Genomic DNA, 23,688 nt, shown 5'->3' with positions numbered 1-23,688 from the left:
AATGTGGTCATTCGGGAACTTCGTCACAATTGGGAAGGAGATTCACTGATAATATTTCGTGATTTGAGTTTAATTTTAAGGAATTAGATAAAATTTATATGAATGAATACACAGATACATGCAAACTATAAATGTGCATGCTTGTGTATATTTGGGTGAACATTCAGGGATACAAGTGAAGCAGCATAGTGATAAAAAGCACAGCTTCTGGAGCCAGACTGCCTGGGCTCCCATCCATCCCTGTTTTACCACTTTACTGGCTGGGAGATGGTGGGAAAGTTCTGTGCTTCAGCTTTCTAATCTATAAAATGAAGATAATAATAGCACCTACTTTAGAGTGTTGTTTTGAGGATTAATTGAATCCATGTTTGTAATTAATATTTGTAATTATTAGCTGAAGTTAATATTTGTACTTGGGATAGTGTAAACACTGTGTGTTTGATAAGTAGTATAAATATTGAAATTTTTTATTTAATCATATTTCAAGATTTCTGTAGGAGATAATATATTTATTAGATTTGTTTTTTACTTTGGCGTTTGTGATAAACTAAATCTATAGAAGGATACCATCAAGTGACAACTTAAGATAATATAAATGGAACAGTGGTGAATAGGTTCTCTGGCTTTCATGTGTATCCTTATATTAAAAAAAATCTATGCACATAAAAAAGGGTTCCTAAAAATGTTTTTACATATAAATCAAAAAGTCAAAAAGGGGAAAAACGAAACAAAACAAGAAACGGAACAAAATACAAATGCAAATGCTAGCATCTAAATGGAAAAATCCTACTGCCTCTTTGTCGAGTCTCTAGGAAACAGTATTAATTTTGGAACCTCCACTACCGTTATTGAGCTCCTTATGTCACTATAATTTTGTGAGACCCAGGACAGTGTAGCAGACGTAGTGGGCAGAGCTAAGATGACAAATGGCTCCAAACCATTTTTTAAATAGTAGCATCCAAAATTAGGTACGTTAGGTAAGTCTATTGATAATTGAATTAATTCTTAAAGATATGTGAGTTTCTATCAGTGCCTGTTTAATGCCTTCTGACAAACTCAGTGTAATATGCAAAAACATGTCAAATCAGGTTAGTTTTGAAAACAGTGTAAACACATGTCGTAACAGAGTTATTGTCCAAGGTGAGCTTCATTTTTGTTGACGATAAACAAGACTGCTAAACATGACTGTGTAAGGCAAAATTTCTATATTATCAATGTGAAGGTATTGAAAAGTGGTGATACGCGCTCACCAGTGTGGTAGTCACTGCCAAATATGGCTATTTAAATGTAAATTTATTAAAATTAACTCAAACTAAAAATTCAGTTTCTCAGTTATGCTAGATACATTCAAACCCTCAAAAGTTACATATAGCTAGTGTCTACTGTATCAGACAGCAGAGATACAGGCTATGTCTAACATTGCAAAAAGTTCTATTAGGCAGTGTTAATATATCAGTAGCATTTATTTTAGATAAATAATTTGAAACATTTTTAAAAATTCTACATGTTTTCAATGAGTAAGGAACTTTCTTATTTTTTCACATTGGATAAAATTCAAAAATAAGCATGGGTATACTTCCCATTACTTACATATTTTAAGTCATGATGCAAAATAACTCAGGAGCAATTAAATGTAAACTAGCATGATCATAAATTAAATACCAATCTAAGTCAACCTAGTGTTTGCTTTCCTGCTTTTTTCATTAATTTAGAATTTTTTAACCCATAAAAATAGCAAAGATATCACAATCTAATTCCAAGTACTATGAATTTCAGTATACTTCTAATACTATAGACCATATATCGAATTTAACACTGAAATATCAACAGAGTGTCACATGGACTCTACAGCAGGTTTAGTTCCCATGTAGCCAAACGACCATTTTCATAACAACTCCGCATAGGCTCAATATGCATGCAACATACATACATGTAATAATGTATATTATTCACATATAATAATTATAAAATTATATTGACTCAAATATTAGCAATATAAATATTTAATGATCTTAAACAAAAGGGGAAATTAGGTACTTTTTACAGTTGATTATGTAGGTATTAAGTTATTCTTTATGAAAAAAATTAATGATGATGGAAAATTTTGACCAAAAATTTAAATATAACTATTAAATATATAATTATTCAGTAAATACTTTTTGTAGAGATGTAAAGGAGACATTCTCTGTTCTTTGAAGACTTTTCAGGGTCCTCAAAAAGATTAGATATGTGTATCAAAGTTAGGCAAGTAGATGAATAACCATATGCTAATTGTCAAATGATTGGTGTCAGTTCCATATACTTATTAATCATTATTAAATTAGAAAATGATATTAAAATATTTATATTCCATGAAAATATTTTAGTAGGCACAGCAAAAAAACAAAACAAAACAAAACAAAAACTATGAGTATAATGATATAGAACTCCTTACATAAAATGTAAATATTGGGCATATTAAGTTTTTATTCGTTGTCACTCTCTCGAAACTTGTCCTTTAATTTTTTTTAATTTAAAAACACAAAAACTAGAATTTCAAAAATGCCAAAGTGGTAAGTGCTTGCAAACTGAACTGAAATAATGTAAAAAACATTTTCATGAAGAAACTTTACCCATAAAGTTCAGCTTAAGTGATGCATTAAGGAATCACTTATCTTCATCTGATACTTTTAATTGATCCGACTTTGAATGCAGTAAAAAAAAAGCATGTTTTGTATTATTGGTATCAAAATCATTGAAATGTTTAGTGCATAATTGTTATTCATATGGATAATATTATTAGTAAATTTAACATTTAAGTATTTGACATGCCCAAGTGTCTTCTTGTTTTGCATATTTGTGAAACAAGGCACAAAGTGTCATGATGCAGGAATAATTCAAGATAAAATACCAAATATATTTGGACTAGATTTTTATTTTGAATATTTGAATAAAATTAATAGCAATATTCCTGTGGTATTTGTTATGATGGACATAATCACACTTATTTTAATATTTATAGGGGTTTTTTAGAGGCAGTTTTACTTCTATCATCAATTGTTACCTACTTGATATTTAGAATATGCTCTTTAATGATATTTATTATAAATCAATGAAAACAGTTGTTTTGACCCAGCTGGTCATTTTGAGGAATGAAAGATAAACTAATATACAACTTGTGAAACTGAAATAAATTTAAATTTATAACTTTAGAAGTATCTACATAATTTAGTAAAATTACTTTTTGTGGATACCTGATGCCACACGACTGTTAAGTCAACTTCATTATATTGCAAGTTTTTTGAATCTAGTTAAATTATTAGGTCATTGTGCATAACCTTTAGCATTGTTTTTAATGTTAGTAAAAGTTCTTGTACTAGTCTTTAGAAGATGGACCAATGCATACCAAGAGTGAGTTTAACTCAAGAAAATAACTGTAAGAAATCCATGCCTTAGAAGGTGACAGTATGATTCTTTCCCTCTTACATAAGTATAGTAATTTGGAACTCCATTGCAGGAACACAGAGATTGACTTTAATTAGAATAGTTTTTTTTTGTTTGTTTTTTGTACTGTAATATAATATAAACTTCTGAGAGGTAAGAACTAAATCCAAGTAATCTTTGTACTTTCTTTACGATGCTCAGCACAAATGGATGTGAAAATCTTGCTTGGCAAATGGTTACTGAATTAGAAAAGTACTAGAGAGAATGTTTTTATTGAATTTCATGCACACACATCGGTAATATGATATGTATATGACATATGTGCATATATTTTTCTTTCACTGCATGTAACACAAGAACCAAAATTCAATTATCATAGCAGAAATCAACAATAGTACATTTTATGTAACTTCCAGTTGCATTTTTTTTCTGTAAGGTTTCTAAGATATGATATGCTTAGAATAAAGTAAAATTCACTGCTTTGAACGTTCTTTTTCAGAAAATTATTATCTACTTCCTAACACCAAAGCAAAATTTCTGAAGTAAACAATGTGTATGTTTTCCCCTAATTACATACTTTCTAAACGCAAAGAGACTCAAATTATATTTGACATTGTGGATTTTATTTTTACTTTAGCTGTTTCAATGCTGAAACACATAGAATACAATCTTGTAACTAATAAAGTTGATGGCATGAATATAATAATATTATTGCCTACAGCATGTCTTTACATTTTATATTATCAAAAAAGATTTATGCAATTTGTTCTTTTCAAAGTACATACCTAATCTTTTAAGACTTGATATTTTGTCATATTTGAGGATCAAAATTCTTTTTATTTATGTTTCTTCTACCTTGACCTTAGAGAATGCAAATTGTTGCCGTGAATGGATTAATTTACTCTTCTACCAGAATAATATACTTAAGACTTTCTGAAGTCCTGAAACATGCTGAGTATTGAACATTATAATTCTTCTTCTTTTTTTCTCAAAGGAAGTAATTGCAGGTTAAGTCTCTCCTCTTTTAATCATTTTAAAAAGCAAATAATATTTATGAACACTATTATTTCTACTATAAATAAAAGCACACCAGTTTTTAATGTCATATATCCTTTATTTAATAAAAAATGTCATCATTTCTTACCTGAATCCAGACCACATATATAGTGAAGAACAATAGTCTGAGAGAATACAAAAGAATTTTGAACAATATAGTTCTGAAAAATGAGACATGAATGCTTTTCTGAGTATGGGTATGATTCAAACAGACAAGTGCAGATAAATCTACATGAATATTGCATCTGGTTCATTGAGTAGCTTATAATTTTGAAACTGTCACATGTCAGCAAATATATCAACACTGCTAGAAAATCAAACAGGAAGTACATTTCTAAGTGCAATTGCATCTAGCTTACATAGATAACCATGACTATATTTTAAACAAAATGTTAGCTTAATAAAAGAAACTATTGTTACGCAAAGTAGGTTACCATTAACTCTTCCCTGAGTTAAGAGAATTTAGCACATAAAAAGAACCAAACAAATATTTTAGAGAGACATGCATATACACATTTGTGCATCTTTGTGTGTATATATATATATGCAGATATATATATCACGCACACATATATATATATAACATATAAATGGTCAAACGGTCATGGTAATTCTTTTTTACCATCATGTTTTAACATTAATAATCATGTGAAACTCATGGAGTCTTGCTATTGTCAAAGGTGATGATAATCATATTTTAACTCATTTTTTAGATGAGTTTTTACTTAAGATGTCATTATCTTCTAGACATGCAATAGACAGCATCCAAACATACGTAAACATGTGAAGTATGTTTTAATATTGATAAAAATCTTGTAATTTTTTTTTTGCTTAAAAGCCAAGACAAGAATATGACTATCAATTACCTAACCAGGTATATATGTCAAGCTTGACTTTGTCTCATTTAAACAAATTATGAACTGTAGCTGAACTGTAAGTACAGTGCAGGGGGGACTAGAAATTCAGGTTAATCAAGCGGACTATTGTTACTTTGAAGTAACAGTTTATGTTTCAGGCACTGTGCTATGATTTCTAACTAAGCGTGAATCCTAGAAATGAATCTAAGTTTTCCTCTCTATTTCTTTCTCCTTTTTTTTTTCTGCCTTTTCCCCTTCCTTCCACTAAAAGTACTGCCTTCTAGTCTAATTTTAAGTGAAGCTTCTTAGTGCTTTATAAGATATTCTCTAAAATGTAACACTCAAGTAAAACATCGGAACTTGATTTTAAACTTTGATTTTAAAATATTTTATGTTAGAAATTATACTGAAATAACTTCTTTTTTGTGATGTTCCATTAAAAATGTTTCCCTTGCAAGTCCAGTTAATTTCAAAAGTATAGAAATAGATTCACATGGTTTATATTTTTAAGATAATATTATACATTCCTTCAATTTATAAGGACTGTCTTCTTGAACGATTTTTCTTTTAGTGAATTATTAATGATGTTTATAGATTTACTGTAAGCCAACATTTAAAAATGAAAATTTAATTATAAAAGGTCATGGAAATATATTTTTGACAGTATATAAAAAGAGATTTTGAATAAAATTATCAGAAAATGAATCATTAAACATTTCTAAGAATATCAGACACAATGATTTATATTATAATGGTCATAATGTAGTCTTTTTATTTTATAACTAAGTTTATAAACTCTAAAATGAGTTTGCAAATGCCCATGTGGTCAATCAATATCAGTAAGAGTGGCAAAATGAGTATCAAAATCAGATTTTACTCTTTTAAGTGCCAATATGTAAACTCCACACATGGTATCTTTTTAGAAATGATTTGCATACATTTAAGATGGCGTGGACACCTTCAAAGAGAGGCAGAGGTGTATGAATTCCTAATGAGGATGAGAGTATAGTCACCAATCAGAACTCTTCCTCACATTCTCCAAATCGCTTGTATTTCACATTTCTCTCCACGCAGCAGAATTTTTGACGTGGGACATTTCTTGCTCTCCTTCTCTCTTTCCTTCCAATTTACTGTAAGGCATAAAGTGAAACTTCTTCAGCTATGGTGTGTGGCACAAAAACATCGCAGCGCAGAAATGCATGGAATAGAAGGGTCCTTTCCCCTCCAGAACTCTGTAAGCGTCAAATGCCGACCCTTGGCTCCATCTCCTGCTCCCCTGACCTCTTGTCACTGTGCCATTTCCCTCCTGTGCCTTCTGCCCACTTGGAAAATATCGTATATCTTTTACAATACCGCTACTTTCTCTCCTCTGTTCACATTTCTCCATTGCCATCAACATTTTCTCAAAACATTCCGAAGGGTTTTGAAGTGGGGTTTTCAACCTCCCTCGACTGTTGGTAGCCGAGGTCCCTTCAAGAAAGAAAAATGATGTTGGAAATAATAGTAACAAATAAAGTATTACGGAAATCCCCACCCAAGCGATACGGTTTCCTTGACGCGCCCTTAACCAAGGCGTTAAGTTTAGCCTGACAGCATCCCTCCCTCCTTTCGGTTCCTGGCCTCATAAGCCGCCTCCACCTGCGAGCGGTGCAGGCATTTTTGTTGTCGACTAACCCCCTCTAGCGCCGAACTGGCGGCATCCGAGCCGCGGCTGCCAGGCCGGGAGAAGGCTGGGCTTGGCCGGGCTCTGCAGCGCTCCCTGCTCCGTCCCTGCCCTGGGCGCCCGCCTGGGCCGCGGGGCGAGGTGGTGGGGACCGCGGACGCCGAGGGTCCTCCCAGTCAGCACGCCGCGTTGCCCCGGCCCTGGGGCGGGGGCCGCGGGCCGCGGAGTCCCACCAAGTGGCCCGCGCCGCGGCTTCCGGGAGACCCGAGCGCGCGGAGGGAGTGGGTGCCGCGAGGGGGAGGCTCGTGCGGGGAGAGCCGTCAGCCCACGGCGCCCCTGCGCTGCTGTGGATGTGGCCACGCGCCACTGGGCCCTTGGACTGCTAGGAGAGCGCAGCTCGACGCCACCACGCCGTGGATGCTCGGGGACCCCTGAATCCCAGCGTCAAGGCTGCGACAATGCTCGTGACCTCCACCGCGAAATCACCTCCGCAAGGCGACGCAAGGACCTCGGCGAGCCCGGGCGCCGTGCACCCGCCACTTTCCAGCCTGATGTGACCCCCCTCTCTGCTGCTTCCTCCCCGAGCTTTGCTTTTCTAGAACTGGAAGCGGCGGAGGCGGCTACTGCGCTGAGGCGCTCGCTCTGGTGGTCAAGTTTGGGCGACCCGCGCGGAGGAGGGTCGGGCTGACTAACGCCGCTGAGCTCTCCCCGGACGGGAGCGCCTGTCCACGGCACTCACCCCCTCCAGCGGTGGAAATGTGGAGAAGTAAGTGGGAGGCGGTGTCGGGAGCTGACTCCTCTTAAAACGGTCGGCGCCGCTGCTCTGAAATGGGCGGCTAAGTGCTTGTGGGACTAAGGGCGGCCTCAGATATGCCCGGAAAACCGCTGCCAGAGCGCGGCGCAGACGCGGCCGACTTGGAGGTGTCCGCGGTGCGGGCTGCTGCCCACGCCGCTCAGACCAGGGGCTGAGGGGTCAGTCCCCACCTCGGCCGAACCACTCTCAGCCGCGTTGAGCCACCTCGTCCGCCCGGCTTTCATCGCACGGGCCAGAGGAAAGTTCCCGCGGCCCCCACGCCTCTTCACAGCTGCTGCGCCTCCCCTGCTTTTGGCTCTGCAAGTGCCCACTTGAGTCGGGAGAGGTCCTTGGGCCGCCCCAACTGCCCGCCCCACCTGGCAGTCCCTCCCCGCCCCCGTCCTCGCGGTGAGGCGCTCCCCGCCCCCTCGCTCCCCTCCCCCAAACCACAGCCCGAGCTCGCTCTTGCGCGCGCGCTCTCTCGGGCCCAAGTGAATAGTCCTCGCGCGAGCGGGACACTGTAGTGGATGCAATTCCCCTCGCCTCCAGCCGCGAGGAGCTCTCCGGCGCCGCAGGCAGCGTCCTCCTCCGAAGCAGCCTCACCTGCACCTGGGCAGCCTGGACCCTCGTGCCCTGTTCCCGGGACCTCGCGCAGGGGGCGCCCCGGGACACCCCCTGCGGGCCGGGTGGAGGAGGAAGAGGAGGAGGAGGAAGAAGACGTGGACAAGGACCCCCATCCTACCCAGAACACCTGCCTGCGCTGCCGCCACTTCTCTTTAAGGGAGAGGAAAAGAGAGCCTAGGAGAACCATGGGGGGCTGCGAAGTCCGGGAATTTCTTTTACAATTTGGTTTCTTCTTGCCTCTGCTGACAGCGTGGCCAGGCGACTGCAGTCACGTCTCCAACAACCAAGGTAAGGGACGGCGCGGAGGAGCGAGCGTGGGTGGGAGGAGGAGGGTGCTTGGAGAACCAGGGCACTGGTTTCCTCCTGCAGGTAACTTTGTACAGGGGTCAGCGTCTTCTGGCTTGCCACTCGAGGGGGTCGAGGATGTCCCCTTACCCCAGCGCTCCGTCTACACCGCCCGGGACGGTGACCCCACGGGCTAGGATCCCTTGTGCTTCTAAATGTCTTTAAACGGTAGCGTGAGCATCAGCTGCAGTTGGGTCCCACCGCTGGCGGCCGTGGGACCGCTCCCCGCTGCGCTGTCTCCACTGGAGGTCAGGCTCCGTGGCACAGACTTAATGGAGCCTTCTGGCTCTTTGGTGGTCGCTCTTCTCAGGGGAACGTGTGGTTCTCCCACATGCCTTCTTGAAAGGCAGGGTGCTCCCGCTGTACCCCATGACCAGTTATCAGCCCTTCCCCTCTCCTCCGGTGACTCTGCCGCCCTCGCCCAGCCTCAGTCCCCATGCTTCATCTACCGTCCAGGCCACCGAAGTAGACTTATTCGAAATTCTTCCTTGACCAGATGCTCCAGATATGTGTTGGGGTTTCATATTCTTGCGGGCAGGGAGTAGAAAAGCGTTTGGGGTGAATTTCCAAGTTGTGAATACCCTATTCATGAAGTCAAGTGACTGACAGATTTCTTGGAGGACTTTGTTTCGGTGGGTAAAGTGGTAAAGTGAAGGTGAATAGTGGGTAAAAAGTGATGGAAAGCCCTTAGAATATTTGAGCATTTTCCCTTTTTCTATTCATACAATCTTCATGAAATATATCTCATTGTATTTCTGCTGTGCATAAAGATCTATAAAAAATACCAGACTAAGCATGAAACAACCATAAAAGTTTTCCAGCATGTACCTGGCTAGATATTCTCTCACTCGTGCTGTAATGACCAACCGATATGTCCCTTCAAATATTGTGTGTGGTGGTCAGTTATAGTTATCATTTAACATATAAGGCATATGTTTCAGAGTCTCGAAGTAATTTGCAGGTATAAAAATGGAGGTCCGATGGCTTGAAAGTGTTCACTTTTTGTGTGAGGAGAAGGTTAAGGGAGAAGATAAACAACACAGCATTCTTTTTTTGTCATCAACATATATGGCCATTTTACTTAGAAATATTATTCAGAATCAGAATCAGAATAAAATATAATTATTAAATTGTTCTCATTTATACAGTGGTACTTTGGCATATTTTCCTAATTATTAGTTATTTTAAACTGACAGAATGCAATCACAAATCTGTAGGTGAATTTGGAAACCATACATAACCCTCATGGCTTTGAAGACAGATCACATAATAGATACCAGTTACAGTGTCCTGTTTTGCTGTGGTGGTATATACCATCACACTACATCCCTCATTTGTTTTCAAAGACTATGGGTATAAAATATTGAATAGGTAGTTAACTCATTTCTGTGAAGATAGAAGATTGTTCAAAAACGTGTAACGATTACCCTTTTTTATTATGAGAGAAAACAATTTTTAATAATTGGAAAGTCAGACATTGATATTGTACTTTATAATAGTAAGGAAGGATACTAGAGATGAATACTTTGAGAGTCAAGTGTACTAGAAGTTTGTAACAGTTGTTCCCATGCAATAACTTCCCCAAACAATGTTTATTTATTTAAATGCCTATAATACATCCGAAACTACTCTAGGCCCCGGGGATACTAACATAAATAAAACAGATATCTGAATCTACAAATGACCCTAAAGTGCCATTCTGCCAAAGTATGTCCTGTTAAAGCATGACCTTTCAGACTTTCATAGTAAATTTAAAAGCATTGAGATGTTATTAACCTCATCCAGTAATTTTTATTTGCTTATCTATTTTAGTGACTTTCTCATAGTATTTACAGATGTTTGACCTAGAATATATGCCAAACATATGTAATTTATTTATTTTTATTAATTAGCTAAACTTAGTGAATATTATCCGATTTTCCCATCAGTTAAATAGAAGCATTAAGGATTGTCTACTTAAACTCTTAATTTGAATTTGTATTGATATACCGATAACACAGGCTGTGCATAAGAGTACAGTGGGCAAAATAGTACCTGAAGGTTAAATTGGATAAAATTTAGGTGATTTCTTCAAAAGAACATTATTATCAGAATTTTTATCAGACACAAATGATTACTTATAAAATGATGCTTTTTACAGCCTAAAGTCATAGTGAGTAGAAATTTTCCTGATAATAAGTTGAGATAACTTTCAAATATTGAAATCATCACACTAATGGTTAATAAAATGCTAGGTTTCTAAGTGTTATTCTTAATAACATTTTAGGGATATCTTCCTTATTTATAGTTTCATAATAAAATAAATCAAAGCATCTATTTTTAAACATGGAAAATGGGACATAGAATTATATATATTCAACATAGAAATATAAATGTAAAATATAAATTTAATTTATTATACACATAAAAACAGTAATATGATTCATATTTATTTTTGAGAAGATAGTTTTAATTGTCCAATAATTTTCACTTTAAATGCTAATGGAATTAATGTTTTAATTTTGAAATTTGTTATTTCATAGAGGGTAAAGTTACATTTATATGTAACTTCTTCCTGATTAAAGATATTCACAAAATAAAATTTTAATGTTATATATCTGTTTTACCAAATTATATGACATCCTTCATGGCTGAAAAGAATGGATTTACCTTTCCCACAACCCCCACCCCAATCCCCATTTTTCCATACATAAGCAAGGTAAAATGATGATGATAATGACAAAAAAGTAAACTACCTCATTCTTTTAACGTGGTGCTAACAGTAACTTGACTGTAGAAAGGATCTCTTCTCTTGTCTTTTAACTGAGTGTGAAGCTGACTGTAAAGCTGAAATAAATCAATTTGACTCTCTCTTCCTATGAACCAAACCTCCTTGAATCGATCAGAAAGTAAAGGTTCTTCCTAGATCACTTCATCTGATTAAGTAAGTGGAAACATGAATTGTGTTTAAATCTCTCTCATAGTCAATTAATTTTCCCTATATTTAAAACCACAGTATTAATTAAGTGTTGGTAATTTTTATTTTAAAAAGATTTTATCTTTTCAAGGAATATAGCCTTTCATTTCTGTACTATACACTTATATGAATATAAAACACAATCTTGCTTCATGTATAAGCTAACCATTTACCGTATATCACAGTCGCCAGTAGACACCAGGGATCCATTTATTCAAAGATTGTTCTGCAGCAAATACTACTTTATAGCCTAAATCAGTTGATGCATATCTAAGGGTGTGGCTCATGCTTTTAAAAATAATCTATTGCATGCTCAAATAATTCAAATAAGTCAAAATATGGTATGGGTAAATTAGTCTAGTGAACTTCTTTTATTACCAATACTTTGTGAATCGATTTTCCCCCCAGGCAATTCAGTGACAAACAAAATAAACAAGCAAAACAATAGTGTGGTTGGTTGATTTCATTAAATTTATTAATTTGAGTGAATCAACTGCATAATCCACTGAGTTGTATATAAATACAAGTAAATACATCTAAGCAGAAAAACATCTGCTTAACAAAATTCATGGCCTAAAATTAGTTTTATCCATATGTTTTATTCACAAACTCTGATTGAATATTGTTCTTATATTTATAGAAATGGAGACATTGAGGAAATTTTTAAAGAATGTTCAAAAGTGATCATTAAAATACTGAAAATATTAAAAATTTTGTTAAATTAGGAACACTGGATTACTTAGAATATTTCTGAAAGACGATTCATTTAGAAGAAGTTAGTTTTTGAGGATAAGCTATTTATAGTTGTAAGGGTTCCAGAGATTGTTATCACATCACTTCTTGTTAGACATAAGTATAAATACAACTTAGAATATAATTTTATTATACATTTACAATATAAAATAAGTAATTTTATAATTAGTCATTATTGATTAGCATCCAAAGTACAAAAATAAAATGTTTTTATGCAGTTCCAGCAGTGATCATCTAAGTGTTGTTTGTTCTGGTCTTGGGATAATACTATATCTCAAAGAAAATTTCTTGCACAAAAATTAGACATAATCCTTAAGGAACTCTTCTTCAAACAAAAAATAACTTAGATGAATATAGTTAAAGTTAATATAGTATTCATGAGTATAGCACTTTTATATGAATTTCCTAAGGGAAAAGTATATATCTATTGGTACAGGGTAAATTAATGATTAAATTACATCCTTTCACTTTTTTGTTACTTTTACATCACAAAATAAGTATTAAAAATATTAGAGTAGAAAGTCTTTTGTTTCTTTGTTTCTTCACTAATCATTGTTAGTATAAATGACTTAAGTACAAAAGATATCATAAATTTCCCTCTACCAACTCTTTTTCCCTATCACAATTTCAGTAACTCTCTCTCTTTCCCTCTCCCACCTCACATACAGAAATGCTTCCGACTACATGCTCCATTTGTTCTAAATGGTGAAAGTATAGATCCCACTTCACACTGTTCATCAATCAAATCTCAACAGTAATAGAAATTTTTTCATTGTACCCTTGACTCACCATTTTGGGATTACAAACATGCTGGAAATCAATATATATAGTTAGGTGATCAAAATAGTTTGACTTTGTCCAACATACATTGTAATCAAACTAATTTAATACAGGATCAAATTGCGTATCTCTACAGTGTTCTGTTCAACTTGTAATTTAATCAGATTGACATTTAAACAAACTGAAGATATATTCTGTTCTTGCATTATTTTATTGAGTATTGTTTTCTGTAATCTAAAATTTGGATTATGGATTTAAAAAGAAAGATAAATAAGGCATGTGCACCCATGAAATTTGGGTAAGTAAATAAAACAATAAAGATTGTAAGAATTATATATGGACAAAGCAACAAAGACACTAAGAAAGTAACAGGAGAGATGTGCTATTTGAAATGGGACAGTTGGAAAGACTTGTCTTTGAAGGTGACATTGAAACCTCATTCTCAGGGAAGAGAAAGAGCTCGTTCTGCAGAGTGGGAAGAAGTGCATAACATATAGTGGAAACTGACTGAGCAAGGGTCTTGAAGAGAAATGAGCTTGACACATTTGAAAAACTGAGTCCAGGGTGACTGGAACTTACTTTGCAAGGAAGAGAGTTGCAGAAAGTGAGGTCTGAAAGATAGTTGGGAACCAGAGTCCTCAGAGTAGAATAAGATTCATGTTAAGAAACTGAGTTTTTATATTATCCCAGATAAAGCGTGAATCTATAGGGAGGTTTTGACCATTTGAGTAAAATGAACCAATTTACATTTTAGTAGCACCATGACTAGTGAGCAAAAACTTAATTGGGAGATGACAAGAGTAGAATTGGGAGTCAGTTGCAGTTGTCCGGGCAAGGTGTATGGTGGCCTGGCATAGAGTGATGTCAGTGGAGATGGAGAGAAGAAGATGGGTTTGAAATATGTTTTGTAAATAGAATTTATGGGAACATCTTGTCTTTATAGAGAAATAAATGCAAGAAGCCCAGATAAATTTTTCATTATTCCCCATTAAAATTACCTTACTAAATATTGATAATTGTCAAGGGATAAGGAAGAGGGAATAGAACAAAAATATGTAGCAAGGCTGAGATGTGTATTTTCTACTTTATTCAGTTCAAACAATAATTTAAAATATAATTTTAATAGGACAGTTTTGTTAAACCATTGTACATAAGGTAAACTCATTTGGATCAACAAATGCAATTTGATTCATTTCTGACATGGTAACTTTTTATATGTAGTTGTTTTTTGTCAGTGGATGACTGTACAAGTATGTAGGGACATCTTCATAAGGCAATATAGTAAGCCAACAGAGTCTAGGTTTTGGCTAATAAAGAGCAATGTTTGAGGATTTGACATATGTACCAGTTTTATTCATCTCTGTTATGATCAAATTACTGTTACTGAAAACACAAATTCTAAGTGATACTGGATATAAAATAATGTGTTTTCAGATACTTTCAATTATACTTATCTATTTTGTTTAAATGAAGAAGAAATGTTCAGCAAGACCTAGAAAATGAGATTTCAGGATATGTGATATTTTTGGGGATGGAGTGAGGGAAGAAACTGTTATACTTTTAAGTAAACAACAATAAATTTTATGCAATTAAAAATTTTATATGACCAGTTAATTACTGATTATTTGGAGTTACCTTTTAATACTACTACATGTAAATAATTATTAAATGTAGAGAACATAAAAATTCTTAACAATCTTATATACTGTTTTTTAGAAAATTCATATTCTGGAGATACTTCATTTAAATGTTTCTAAATGTATTTAAATATATATCCAAGTGCAGTAAATCTTACATTTTACTTTAGTGCTTCAGAATGTTCTGGAAAATCCTATTTTTATAGTTATTTCATTTAAATAAACTATATAACTTCTTATGGGCTATAGAGTTTCAGTTTTCAATTATAAATTCTCTAAAACAAAATGATTATTTAAGCAGATATTTAATGCCTGCTATATGGCTAGGCGGTGTATTTGCCATACATAAAGGTTCAAAGAGAACTTTTTTCTCTCAGAATATATGATCCAGTAAAGAGTTTACAGTCTGTTTCCAGATCTGATAGGAAAAATTTGTTTTCTCAAAATCAAATTAATAATCAAGTATAAAAGCTTTAAAAATGTATTTGTTATATGAAAGTATATACCAATTAACCCCAATAATAAAGAAGATTTATGTAAAGATTTATTTAAAAATATATATTATTTTATTACATTTTATTTAAAACTTAAGATAATAAGTCACTCAGCAACCATAGATTTAATATCAGGCATTATGATATTGAGTATTGAGTATTGAGTATTGAGTATTGAGTATGAGTATTGAGGTTACAAAAAGATTATCTTTACATTCTGTTCCCTTGAATCTCAGTTTGCTTACTGGCATTTTATATTTTGAGTAATTGATATTTTTTAATTACTTGATGGTTTCTATAAGATGGAGAATTTTACAGTAAATGATGTTGCATGGGAGAAAGGGAAGAGAGTAAAGAATTGCTGTGTACCATATGTGTTTTATTTGTAAATTGCTTCACAAGACTCTTCCGATGTTAGTTGTATGGATTGGCAGATATTCTACTTAATTACATAAAAATGTATAAATATGCGTTTTACAAACATGTTCATATGTACAAAAAATAAATATTTCACACATTTAATGACATCATTGACTGATGTGTGAGTTGAGCTTTTGTTCAAAATATGTTAGACTGGCCTATTCTGGTGTGCTTATTTTTGGTGGGTCTTTTATTAAAAACTGTAATTCGTGTTGAAGATGCTAAGTTTCCAATTTCAAATAGTAGCAATTGTATGTTTTAACTGAGCTTTGTGAGAATTGGGATGAAAGTGTGTATTTTTACTCCAGTTCCTGAAAAATATATTGAGCTAGTTTCCCAGGATTCTGAGTCCTCCAGCTTTTGGCCTATTTGGTGACCTGCGCTTGATAGATGTAATTGACAACTCATTGTGCTTCCTACTATTTCACTTCATAACTTCAAGTGTAAAAGGCATACTTTTTGATCAGAGGAAATATGAAATAACATTGCCTTAGAAAATGGATGTTAAGGAGATAGAAATACTTAATCTGTTATTTTACTCTTGTAATGTTAGGTATCTTTGTGGATATCTGGATAAAAAGTAAGATACTTTATATATAATTTAAAAGTATATTTTAAATAATTTTATATAAAATTTATTATGTTAATTCACTAATAAAAATTATGTGTTCTTTCAGGTGACTGTAGTATAATATGATACTTGTATTTTGAGCTACATGAGTGTTGCAAAGAGAAGCACATTCTTAGATAGTATATAGAGTATACCATCTAGAATAGGAAAAGCACTAACTTTTAATATTAAAAAAGATCCATAACTTTTTAAAAAGTATAGAAACTTGCCTACTTGTGGTAATTATATTTAGATGTATTTAAAGCAAGTTAATAAAGATAAATGTTGTGTACTAGGAAATAAAAAAATTGCATTAATATATATTCTAAGTAAGAATTATCTAAGAAAAATTGATATGATTTCCCCCAAATTTGAGTGGAATTAGTCTCGGTAGCACCTTAATTTTTATTTTTAAAGAGAGGCATATTGTTCCATATGTTGCTATAAAATGACACTAATATTGCAAAACATAATTGAAAGTAAATGAGTAAATAGATAATTTAAGTATGTAGAGGCCAATGAATTAGTTATTCTGAGAATTGATATCTCACAAAACTAAAATTGATTTTTAAATACAATGCAGTAGCTAAGTAGCTATAAACATACCAACGATTAAAGAAAAATAGAGTCAGGAGAAAAGCTGATTCATGGCACTATTGTTTAAATGATTCTATTTGTTAAGGATTCTCTCTGGCTGTATATATTGAACCATACTCTGGCCTAGGTCCCTTGATTTATTCCAGTATACGAGTGTCCATTGATGACAATCTTAGCTAAAACTTTTTTTAATATTAAAAATCTCTTCTTTTCTTTCTCTTGAGTTAACTTAAATAGTATTTATCCCGTGAAGGCAAGTCAAAATAATTAGTATTTGCCATGAAGTGTGATAAGAAATAGTCGAGCAGCAGATTCCATTGTACAAAGTCATAAAAGAATTGTATCAATTTTTAAAATAAAACGAAGTCTATTTATTGGTCCACTTGCTAGCAATCAGCATAATGCCGCATCAAAAAATAAAGACCAGAATATCTTGGAAAATTGTAGAATACTAGAACATTTAATGAGAGAAGTTCATTGTCACCTAGGCTATTTTATATGTTCAATTTAATGAGGGAGCAGTCAGAAAGAGATCTTCATTTTCATCTGAAAAAGAAACAACAGCTTTGGAAATGTGTACTGTTGGTGTAGCACATTGCTTAACATGGTTAGAAAAGAAGTAGAAATTAGCATGCTCCAATTTTATTGTTATTTTTACGATACCATAGTAGAGCAAAAGGGTACTTATAGTATGATAACTTATTGTCTTATTGTGTTACGGTATAATAACTTCATTTTATAGGTTAGAAAAAATGTAGTTCACCTAGGTTATTAAAATAACAGCTTGCTAGTTTGTTTAATAAAAATTGCACATGTAAGAACCTGTATAATATTGACTACTTTACGACCAGCAGTCTATTTATTTTATTTTCTTAGATTTTTCAAGAACGCTATTAACCAGAAATGTGGAATTAAATTTAATAATTTATTTTAAGGCTAGTAATCTAAAGTTTTAATAGGTTTATTAAAGCTCAATGGTATATGAATATTTTTAAATGCTGCCAAGCCTTAAAATCAGATAAAATTTGTAGACATATTTCTGTTGTAAGTTTCTTAAATACTTCGTCATTGCAGTATATCTGTAGTTATCTTTGGGTTTTTAAAATTTATTCATTTTAGTTTTTTTTTCTTTTTATATAAACATTTAGGTTCTTAATCTCATAGGTTTTATATATAATATACATTTTTTTCTAGCATTCTCAAACTAGTTCTACAATAAGCAAATATTCATCCAATTTTTAAATGGAATATTTTGACATCTATTATGTTTGGTGTGTTGAGAAATAGGAAACACAAAGGCGGGCCACTGCCCCAACTTGTGAGAGCTTACAGTTTAGCTACTGAGGTCAGTAAATAATTAAAACAATTTTTAAATATCAAAGTTTACGTGTATTCAGCTGTACAGTTGGTAAGTTACCATCTACAAACTATTGTTTACAGAAATGAAAAGTACTGTTCTCAAGGATTTAGGAATTAATATACAGAGACGTTGAGAATAAATATTCATTTAGTATATTGGTCATGACCATATGTTAGCCATGATTTGTGTGACTCCTTAAAATGAAGTAAGATCTGCTAGCTCCCCCGCCCCTGCCGTCCTGCAAAGGACAGTGTTATAAAATTGAAGAGGTATAGCTGAAATTAAAATACAATATAAGGTGGATAAAATGAAGAGAAATGATATAAACTTTACATACAAATAAGCTTGAGAACTTGAGAAGCTTGAGTTATACATGGGAAATGAAAATGAGTCTCACATTTATCAGGATTTATCATCATGAATATATGAAAATAATTAGAGAATTAAGATGAATGACTCCTCCAGAGACCTCCATTTTAAAGTAACTGAATTAGTTTTTATGCGTTTAAAGATTAAAACTTATGCATTTAAGGATAAAAAATTAATATCCAAGTGAATAATGTTTTAGATTGAGCATAGAACTTTTAAGTAGGTGATGTGACTTGGCTTTTTTTTTTAAAGCTTTATCTAAAAATGTTATATTTAGTGATGAGAGCTTTCTTTAAAATATAACAACACAAAATCTAAATTTTACTAGATTCTGTATGCTTTTGTTTATTGATTATTTTACCTTTAGATAAACATAAAATTGACAATATATGTATGGTTTACGATATATCCAATTTAAAATATTTCTTCAAATACCTATAGTAACTTGTCATCCCCATCATGTTAAATATTTTTATCATTATTTTCTTTTTCCTAACTGTATTAAATATTTGTTTTTAGTAGTATTGCAGAACTTTGGAATTGCTGGTATTCTTTAATATTTATCTTTAGGAATTAGGTAAATTGCTGTTTGATAGAGCCTTTATTTTTATATTTGAGAAGCACATAGAATTAGAAATTGCTGCTAGAACTTGGTGTTTTTAAACAGAGAAAAATCAATAGCAGATTACCCATGATTAGCTGTTGACATTTAGATTTGCATTTTTAGAATGTCAAAAAGCAGTGAAAACTATCAATCTAGTTTCTGTATTATAATTATACTCCTATTTTTAAATTAAGCATTTTATGGTCCTTCTTCCCATATATGTGATATAGCCTTTTGGAAATAATTAATTATAATAATTAAGGATATTTTGATAAAAATGATGACCTTTAATAATTATTTAGTCAAAAATTAGAAGTCTACTGATAACGCTAATAGATTATCCCTCACTTTGAATACATCTAGGTTTTTTTGTTATAATTACAACACCCTAGTGCAGGCATCATTTTTAAATTATGAATATAAATATTTTTATAAGGTTAGATTAATATATTTCTCCTATAATCTTTACACAGTATCTATGCCAGATTATACATATAAGTCTTTGATGTGTTTTCTCTGATAGTAGGTTATTTACTTAGGCTGTCAGAATCTGACTTATAACCAGAGTTTACTGAATTGGACATATTTCCAAAGTTTTCATACCTTAATTCTAAAATATTTTAGATAGACTGTACTGCACACATAAGACACTCGTGATATAGATTCCATTTTTTCAAATGCATCTCTAGCTTGGTTGGAAATTCCACTCTAGATATGGCACTGGAATATAAGAGACTTATATGGTACCTGTAAAACTAAGGGAAAACCACCAGTTTCCTCTTTAGTATATTAGTAAATGATCTATTTACTCTCCAAGTCTAAGATTATCCTGTTCAGTGCAGTTGCTTTCCACTTCTGGTTTAAAATATGAACTTGCTCTATTCCGGTGCAAAGGTAGGGAATATTTTATGTGCATTGGCTATTTTCCATGTCTTTCTATTAGCTGTTCTTAAATTGGAATGATTATAGTTTATGCTTTTATGTCTAAGTTCTTTGTATAGTCCTTATATATCTCACGTTATTTCCAAATATTTTTCCCAAGCTGTCTTTTAATTATGTTTATTACAGTTTCAAAAACAAAATTTGCTTCAGCCCTCAAGTTTTTTCACTTTTCTTTTCCTTTTGAGATTTGCTTCTGAAGACTCATGCATACATTGGTCAGTAGGCAATTGTGAAACAAAATACCCATTTACCAATAGCTGAATAAGTACTTCATATACTAATGATAAGCTCCCTGACAATAGGTCAGTGTACAATTACGACCAATAGAACTTATTCCTGAGTGGGGTTTCTTATCTTCCAATTTAAATTAGCCTAAGTTCAGTCACCTAATATACATATGAAGAAGAGTGTTTGACACCTGCCTGGGTGTAGGTGGATGCCAGAGGGTGGGGAAGGTAAACTCAGGCTTAGGAGGAGCATTTACATGGATGGAGGCTGACATAAAAGCATGGGCATCTGGCTTTACTGCATCTGTGCACTGATCTTAAAGCCTAACACATTATAGTCTTCTCATTTGTCCAGCTCTGAGAAAGTTTTTCTTGACTGAGAAAAGCTAGAAGGCAGTTGAAAGAAAGTTGAGAATTTGAGTAAGAACTAGGATGACTCTCCATGTGAAAGCAAAGAAGTTTTCTTTTCCAACCCTCATTCTTTAACATTGAATATTTTTGGAGGAGTTTATGATTTTTATGGAACGATGTGTATTAGTCTTTTTGGTTTTTTTTTTGAGTTAAAAAAATGTGTAGAGAACACTTGCCCATCCTATTTAACTTCATTTTGTAGATATGTTATGGCTTCAGGTTAATGTATCATGCCTCAGAAGATGTTATGATGGCAAGTATTTCTTTTGAAGATATAAAGTGTGCTAGAAAGCAATTAAAAAGAATAGTGAAAACTGTTCATATACTCAGATCAATTAATTCCACTTTTATGAATTTAAATTCAAGAGAAATGAGAAGGAAAAGGCAGGCCAATAATTATATACAAGGATTTTCATCTCAGCCTTATTTATAAAATGGGAGAATTGGAATCAAATGTCCCAAAATAGGAAAATTTTTTTTTTCATAGTTAATATTTGTGCTTTTAATTCAACTTTGGTATTAATATTGGAACTTTTAGTGTTTTAAGGTTTAGTATCTCATATCTTTTTCTATGTCTTTTTTTTTTTTTTTTTTTTTTTTTTGAGCCGGAGTCTCACTCTGTCACCAGGCTGGAGTGCAGTGGCGCCACTCAGCTCACTGCAACCTCTGCCTTCCAGGTTCAAGTGATTCTCCTGCCTCAGCCTCCGGAGTAGCTGGGACTACAGTCACGCACCACCACGCCCAGCTAATTTTTTGTATTTTTAGTAGAGATGGAGTTTCACCATGTTGGCCAGGATGGTCTCGATCTCTTGACCTCATGATCCACCTGCCTTGGCCACCCAAAGTGCTGGGATTACAGGCGTGAGCCACTGCGCCTGGCCTCTATCTCTTTTTTTTTTTTTCCTTTTTTCTTTTTTTTTATTATTTTTTATTTATTTATTTTTTTTTATTATACTTTAGGGTTTTAGGGTACATGTGCACAATGTGCAGGTTTGTTACATATGTATCCATGTGCCATGTTGATTTCCTGCACCCATTAACTCGTCATTTAGCATTAGGTGTATCTCCTAATGCTGTCCCTCCCCCCTCCCCCCACCCCACAACAGTCCCCGGAGTGTGATGTTCCCCTTCCTGTGTCCATGAGTTCTCATTGTTCAATTCCCACCTATGAGAGAGAACATGCGGTGTTTGGTTTTTTGTCCTTGCGATAGTTTACTGAGAATGATGTTTTCCAGTTTCATCCATGTCCCTACAAAGGACACGAACTTATCATTTTTTATGGCTGCATAGTATTCCATGGTGTATATGTGCCACATTTTCTTAATCCAGTCTATCGTTGTTGGACATTTGGTAGGAAAATATTTTTACAGAGATAACTTTCTTTATTTGAAAAAAAGATTCTTCAACAAGGGCATGTGCATCAACAGGAGTCCTAAATTCCTTTGCATGAATTAAATGGATAGACTTGTTTGGCTGATAAGAGAGAACATAAGAGAAGTGACAGAAGAATAAGGAAAGAAGGCTGGCAAGAACAGTCTAATGGAGATTCAGGGGTTACTTTAGAGTGGCTAAGAAGACAGTTAAAAATTCGTGATCATTGTTCTATTTTGGGTCGTCTTTGTGGCTAGGATGTTAACTCTCTCTTCATCCCAACATCTTTGCTTTGAAAATTTCGCCAGTCTGTTATACTCTGGAAAAATAAGAATATAGAAGAGAGTAATAAAAGTTATCTGAGAAAAGAAAATCAGTTCTCCCCATCCCTGCAAAAAAAAAAAAAAGAAAAAAAATCTCCTAAACACATCAGAGTTTAGTTAATTGGAGTTCTACTAAACTTTTGCCCTATCCTTTTAGGCTGTTCAGAACAGCAGCTGGGTCAGGAATTTTATTCCCATCTGATACTAAAATGAGTTCCTAGTTCCTTCACAGGAGATAACATGGACCTATCTAACATAACAGCATTCCCACAGAATTTACAAAGAGCAAAGGAATGAAAGAAAATGAAAAAAACTACCTATGTGTCCACGATGTGTGCTCTTTCTCTTATCAGGAAACTCATGTCAAGAGTATGAGAGGTGGTGTTTAGGGCTATAAAAGAAATCTTAAAGTAACCTTAAGGATATGGAATCCACTTTCATATGCTTTAGACACACCAGCTCCACCTTCGTTTTTATGAGTGCTTAGGAATGGCTTGTCCACCTGTCCTTTGTTCCTGGAAATAAACCCTGGAATCAGATATTCGACCATGGTTTCTGGCCAGATTAAAATGGGGAAGTATTTTAGCAAAAGTGAAAGAGATAGGCTGTGTCTGTCTCCATCTCCATTTTCCTGGATGATCAACACTGTTCCATTCCCAACACCTCCACAGCTCCATCATTCTGAGCTGCCTAATATGTTTTGGTGGTTTTGCACAGCCACCGGTCTAGACTGTCCTTGCTGCCTGATATCCAGCCAAGAGCTGACTACACATCCTTCTTGATTTTTAGCAACCAGAGAATTAATTTTATCACATGCTTTTACTGACAAATAAATTTCCATTTTTGAATGGCAATACTTGCAGTTCTAGAGATAATGTAAAAAATGATGACTTATACAAAGTTGGGGTGCCTAGGGTCAGGAAATAGATTTCTACATATAGACTAAGCTCCAGACTCATATTTATTGGCTATGTTTTGGAGGTTGGAAGCTGTCTCAGCCCAACTTTATAATGGTTGTGAAAGGGCACACTAAGGTATGAAGAACAAGCACCTCATACCTTCTTAGACTGATA

General features: G+C 34.5%; 1 protein-coding gene across 2 annotated transcripts in view; it reads left to right on the top strand.

Annotated features, from left to right (window-relative positions):
* The first annotated feature begins 7,852 nt into the window (after positions 1-7,852).
* The window catches only part of EPHA6 (EPH receptor A6), a 963,391-nt gene continuing 947,555 nt past the window's right edge, over positions 7,853-23,688 (top strand). For both annotated transcript variants that reach the window (XM_030801993.1, XM_030801992.1), the window contains exon 1: positions 7,853-8,704. In XM_030801993.1, coding sequence (XP_030657853.1) covers positions 8,320-8,704 — 385 coding nt within the window. In that variant the 5' untranslated portion in view covers positions 7,853-8,319. The remainder of the gene's footprint in view (positions 8,705-23,688) is intronic.

This window comes from Nomascus leucogenys, chromosome 21 (assembly GCF_006542625.1).
Source record: "Nomascus leucogenys isolate Asia chromosome 21, Asia_NLE_v1, whole genome shotgun sequence".
In the NCBI taxonomy this organism is placed as follows: domain Eukaryota; kingdom Metazoa; phylum Chordata; class Mammalia; order Primates; family Hylobatidae; genus Nomascus; species Nomascus leucogenys.
The sequence above is the reverse complement of the archived record's forward strand: the minus strand, read 5'-3'. Positions and strand labels throughout refer to the sequence as shown.